The sequence below is a fragment of the Lampris incognitus genome, chromosome 14 (assembly GCF_029633865.1).
Source record: "Lampris incognitus isolate fLamInc1 chromosome 14, fLamInc1.hap2, whole genome shotgun sequence".
NCBI lineage: Eukaryota > Metazoa > Chordata > Actinopteri > Lampriformes > Lampridae > Lampris > Lampris incognitus.
The window spans coordinates 13398879-13405205 of NC_079224.1; the positions used below are offsets into that span (position 1 = coordinate 13398879).

The 6327-nt window shown below is 47.6% G+C and overlaps 1 protein-coding gene across 1 annotated transcript in view; it reads right to left on the reverse strand.

Moving 5' to 3' along the window:
- Window positions 1–6327, reverse strand: part of LOC130123717 (guanine nucleotide exchange factor VAV3-like) — a 79524-nt gene that overhangs the window by 60251 nt on the left and 12946 nt on the right. Inside the window, exons 3-6 of the mRNA XM_056292990.1 lie at window positions 4683–4741; window positions 2443–2508; window positions 1908–2031; window positions 1659–1751 (exon numbers count right to left, since the gene is read on the reverse strand). Of these exons, the coding sequence (XP_056148965.1) occupies window positions 1659–1751; window positions 1908–2031; window positions 2443–2508; window positions 4683–4741 (342 nt within the window). The remainder of the gene's footprint in view (window positions 1–1658; window positions 1752–1907; window positions 2032–2442; window positions 2509–4682; window positions 4742–6327) is intronic.

Below are 6327 nucleotides of genomic sequence, written 5' to 3' on the forward strand. Positions count from 1 at the left end.
TTACAATCATATGGACAAAAAAAACTGACTGATCCTTTCAGTGTCGGGAGGGTCACCACCTCGCCGAATCGACGCAGTGCAATGGGACAAGCCTGTACTGTGAGCTCCCCGTTTTCAAAAAGGAGACGTATCATGGTTTTTGAAGGCTTAACGGTACAATCTGTAATGGCGTGTACTCCCACAGCTATGTGGCGTACAAACAACAAGGGTGCTCTACTGATACCAAGACACATGACATAACTCCCCACCTGGTCAACGCTGTGCTTCTATTTGAGAGACGGAGACAACAGAAAGCCTCAAAAGGATGTGAAAGTGATCCAGCATCAGCTGGTTTTCTTGTTCACAAGTTATGAAGCGAATTATGTTTGCAAAGTCTGAGCAAAGCGACAGCAGAAGTGAGGCCGGCAGCCGCCCTGTGCATCAATTCAGGACTGTACCTTTAAATAATTCCTGACTGGACTGCATTAGATGCATTACATACATGGGCGGCACGGCGGCCCAGTGATTAGCACTGTCGCCTCACAGCAAGAAGGTCCTGGGTTTGAACCTCGGGGTTGTCCAACCTTTGGGGTCATCCAACCTTGGGGGTCATCCTAGGTCGTCATCTGTGTGGAGTTTGCATGTTCTTCCCGTGTCTGTGGTGGGTTTTCTCCAGGTGCTCCGGTTTCCCCCACCATCAAAAAAGAAACATGCGTGTTAGGGTTTATGCTCCTGTCTGTGCCCCTGACCAAGGCAATGGGAAAAGAACTGGAGTTGGTCCCCGGGCGCAGCATCAAGGCGGCAGCCCACTGCTCCTAGCTAAGATGTTTTAATTTGCAGTAACTGAATTTACCCAAGGGGATTAATAAACGAAACGTAATCTTAAACTTAATCAAGAAAATACTACTAATAATACTGTATGTTACAAAAGGACAGAAAATCATCATCATCATTGGCGGTCACTCGGGGTCGAGTATGACTGTCCTCCTTCTGGGTCCTTCTGGGTCTTCAGGTGGGTGAATAGGCCGATCCTAGAGCCATATAACAGGAGGATGCCTGCGCGTGACACTTTTTACATGGAGCGGCTGATATGCCTGCAGCCACCACACGGTCCTTGACAGGGGGTGGCCAGAGTCCAATGGCATGGAGAACCAAGAGGAGTGGGGACCACCCTCTGTTGTAGCCTTCATCCACCTTCACTGCCGTTGTGACCTGGAGACATCTTCCACCAGTTCCACCGTTGAGGTCTTTGTTGGACTGCGCTTCGTCTGGAACCTCTGCCTTGACCTATCTGCCTTGGGTGACCCTACCAGGAGCCAAGCTCCGGACGGCATCGCTCTTGGGATCATTAGTACGCGCAAGCTTCTCCACCACAGCAAGGTGGGGATCCAGGAGACGGGACAGAAAATGACTGATAATCATACTAACACTGCTTTATGAGCTGATATCTGGTACTCAGATTATAAAAACTGGGTCCTAGCAGGATAAAATAACTTGTTACCTGACAACTTTGTCCAGTGCTAAAATCTAAAGCCAAGTGGCACATGATTGTCCAGTTCACACACTGAAGGTGTCTACATTGTCGTAACTAAGTCTCTAGCATCTGTCCATGAAAGAGCCATCATTTCACACTACCGAGGGAACACAATCACAATAAGAAGAAGTTGGAGGTCCTGTACCTTCTCTATGGACTCCAGGGTCTCTGTGTACTTCTCCTCAGTCTGTTTGATCTCTGTTAGGCAGCACGTCCGAACGTCTAGCTCCACCTGCCTCTGAGGGGTGGGGGCACACATAAGCAAATGTACCACAACAACATGAAATTGGCATGTTTGTTTGTGTCAGTGTGTGTTTTCCCTCTTGATAGTAGTATGTGTATGCCTGTGTGTGTATATGTGTGTGTGTGTGAGAACTATGAGTCACTGTAGTACCAGTGGGTGATGAAGCTGCGGCTCAGTCCTCATGAGGTCTTCATAGATGTCTCCACCATCATAGTCCTCCTCCAGCCCATAGACTGTTGCATATAAGTCTTCCTCATCCTCGAGGGCATTCTCGCTAACAAACACACACACACACACACACACACACACACACACACACACACACACACACACGTTTTAAATATCAGTCAGTCACAAAACACCAGTGTGTGTGAGAGTTGGCCTGACATTAACCAGAAGGATATTCCATCTCCGAGCTTGTTCACGGATCATAATTTGTCCGCCGCAGCGCTCTTGTTCAGGGGCCAGTGTAAGGTGGCCAGTGATGAAACACACAGCGAAAGAAATGTGGAATTACTCAGTCATCTCCCGTGACAGAGAAGCTGAGTTTATCAAAATGGGCGGGTGTCCGCCACCCCCAGCAGGTCATGGATGATAATCAAGAGCCGGTCATCACAGTGAGTGAGGAAAATAACACTTCACCAACACGTGTAGCGGGAGCCCGAGGAGGAGCCCTCATACATACTCGATCAGGTCCTCCAGGTTGTTGTAGATGTCCTCGTCTTTTAGACTCTCCTCTGTTGGAAATGGCCTGGGGAGAAAAACAAACAAACAAAACAAAACAAAACAACAAAAAAAAAACAGGAGGAGGAAAGCAGAGTGGAGGGTCAGGAAAAAATATGTGGCAGTTTTATTTGCTGCTGTGGCTATTTTTATTCATTTTTCAGATATCCGTTTGTTGCTTCAGGGCAAGTAAATGTCTTGGTTTTTTTACTCCAGCAGCTCATGCATTCAGATTCAGCTGACCTGAATTTCTGAATGTGCTCATTAAAAGCAACAATGCAAAACTTTTTTTGTGGCAGGTGGAGTAGACCGGTGTGTATTTTTTTATTTAACTGGCGTCAGAAGGGGCCAAAGCTCCTGTCAGTCTAAGAGTTCTGCATTTTATTTCATGTGTCGCAGGTAAAGGCAGGAAGTTGATGTGTAAAACATGCAACAAAAAAAAAAGGTAGAGGAAGAATTCGATAGCGACTTGGTCATCGAGAACAAACACAAAGTGCAAAGTTTTATTGCGACAAATAGCTGCAGCGGTCCAGTAATGACTGAAACAGCCAGGAAAAACGAACGCCTGTGCACCTTAAATAACTGTACAACTGCAACATGTGCAGCAGTGCAGCAGAATTCCCCCACCCCCCTTTTTCTCCGCAATTGTACCCGTACCCGTCCAATTACCCCACTCTTCCGAGCCGTCCTAGTCGCTGCTCCACCCCCTCTGCCGATCCGGGGAGGGCTGCAGACTACCACATGCCTCCTCCGATACACGTGGAGTCGCCAGCCGCTTCTTTCCACCTGACAGTGAGGAGGAGTTTCGCCGGGGGGCGTAGCGCGTGGGAGGATCATGCCATCCCCTACCGGTTCCCCCTCCCCTCTCTGAACAGGCACCCCGACTGACTAGAGGAGACGCTAGTGTGGTGATAAGCACACATTCCCACATCCGGCTTCTCACCCAGAGACAGGGATGCCCGACTCAGCACAAATGTTTTGACTCATTTCCCTTGTCCTTGTAAAGTTTACCCTTGAAAAGAAAACTGGGGAGCGTACGTTCTTTTTATGACAACATAAGCATCAACATGGGGCTGTCGGCTTTGACACTAACGTATGCAGACGTCCGTTCCAAATAATCAGCTGGTGCAGTTTGTGGTTAGCACACTAACCCACATCATGTTGTTACAGAGAATCCATCTAAACCTCCATCTAAACCTCCATATAAACCTACATCTAAACCTACATCTAAACCTCCATATAAACCTACACATAAACCTCCATATAAACCTCCATTTAAACCTCCATATAAACCTCCATTTAAACCTCCATATAAACCTCCATTTAAACCTACATATAAACCTCCATATAAACCTCCATATAAACCTACATATAAACCTCCATATAAACCTCCAATATAAACCTACATATAAACCTACAAATAAACCTCCATATAAACCTACATCTAAACCTCCATCTAAACCGCGGTGGACTTATGGATGGGTCTGCTCACTGCTGAGAGCAGGTAGATAGCGGGACGGCTATGAATGAATTTACTGTTTAGTCTACGGGAGATGTCGTGGGAATGACTCAAAAAAATGTTTCCCCTTTTTCCCCCCAATTGTATACGGCCAATTAACCCACTCTTCTGAGCCGTCCCGGTCGCTGCTCCACCCCCCTCTGCCAATCCGGGGAGGGCTGCAGACTACCACGTGCCTCCTTCGATACATGTGGAGTCGCCAGCTGCTTCTTTTCACCTGACAGTGAGGAGTTTCACCAGAGGGATGTCACGCATGTGAGGATCACGCTATCCCCCCCCCCCCTGAACAGGAGCCCCGACTGACCAGAGGAGGCGCTAGTGCAGTGACCAGGACACATAACCACACCCGGTTTCCCACCCACAGACACGGTCAATTGTGTCTGTAGGGATGCCCGACCAAGCCGGAGGCAACATGGGGATTCGAACCGGCGATCACCGTGTTGGTAGGCAACGGAATAGACCGCTACACCACCCATGACTCAAAATTGAAAATATTTTACCGAGTAGCCACTTGTTAGCCATAGCGTCACACCATAGCTACTCCCACTCATCCACTTTATCCTCTGGCATCTGGGTCAGGTTGCAATGTAAGCTCTCACCTCTGCTCAAAAGCACAGGGGACAGTCACAACAGGTTCTTTGTTTCAGTCAAAGGCCCTGTTCCAGCAATAGCGTGCCACTTACTTGAATCCTCCCTGCTGTGCGATTGCAGTGTAGGAGAGCTTGGAGAGCGTGTCCATGACCTGGTGAGAGACAATGAGAGCAAACCAATATTGGAGGAAAAGAAAATGTATACCTCTGCAAAGGCAAATATTTTGATGAAAGATTGGCACTGCTGTAATGCTAACACACACACACACACACACACACACACACACACACACAAAACATGCACACAAACATTTAACATTAATTTCATGAGTGAGTGTGACAGGAGACAGAGTTATGGGGTCAGAGTCTCGCTGTAGGAAGTGGTCTTTGTATTCCTGTGCTGGTCTGCATGTTGGTGTGTTGATTTGGTTAGGTGTGCATGTGTGTGTGGTGGTTAAATGTGAAAAAAGAGAGAGAGAGAGAGAGAGAGAGAGAGAGAGAGAGAGAGAGAGAGAGAGAGAGAGAGAGAGAAGGGGGTCTCTGCAGGAAGTGGTTGTGACATTGTGGATCAACTATGATCTCTGAGTGCCAGTGCTTTGTATAATTTGATTACACTTAAAGCTGCTGCTGGTAATTTTCTTTTAGCATCACTTTGTTATATTTGGTGAAAGAGAGCCACTTTATTTTGTCATTGTATTCTTACAAAGAATGTGTTCTCTGCTTGTAACCCATCCTGTTGTATAGGAGCAGTGGGCAGCTGCAGCACCCGGGGACCAACTCCAGTTCTTCTTTCCATTGCCTTGCTCAGGGGCACAGACAGGAGTATTAACCCTAACACGCATGTCTTTTTGATGGTGGGGCCAAGCACTGCTGGTCAAATAAGTGCTTTGGTGAGAATGATGTGGGTGGTAGCAAAGAAATTCGCTGAAAGAAAAAATTTGTTTTTGCATGCACAGAATATCAACATACATTTTACTGTCTTCATGGCGCCCAGATAGCAAATTGCTGTGGCCTGGACCCATCCCGCACCCGACTTTCATCTGTCTTTCATCCGGCCCACATAATGCATGGGATGATGGCACTCGGGTGGTCCGCACCTGTTTGCCAGATCTGGGCCAGAACCAAGCCATAGCAATGCCGCATGCGTCACATATTTGCCAAAGGTGGGCCATATTTGTTTTGTGATATTATATATATATATATACATATTTAGATATTTCTATTTTGTGATATATAACTTGTTCAGAGTGTGGCAGCTCATCTGGTGTTCAACTGCCCTAAGTTCTCCCACACAACTCCCCTTCTCATGTCCCTACACTGGCTCCCAGTAGCTGCTCGCATTCAGTTTAAGACTCTGGTGCTAGCCTACAGGGAAGTAAAAGGAACAGCTCATTCCTATCTCCAGGCCATGGTCAAGCCCTACACCCCCGCCCAACCACTTCGCTCTGCTGCCTCGGGACGCCTGGTTGCCCCGTCGCTCAGAGGCCCCTGCTGCCGATCGACCCGGTCACGGTTCTTTTCTGTCCTGGCCCCACAATGGTGGCATGAACTCCCCACTGATGTCAGGACAGTGGAGTCGCTGCTCATCTTTCGGCGCAGGTTGAAAACATCTTTCTTGCACTTTTACTTTAGCACTGGTTTTGCTCTTAGATGCTTGTTTAGATGCACTTATGACCTCTGATGACTAGTAGTTCTCCTGATTTCCTACGTTAAATGCACTTATTGTAAGTCGCTTTGG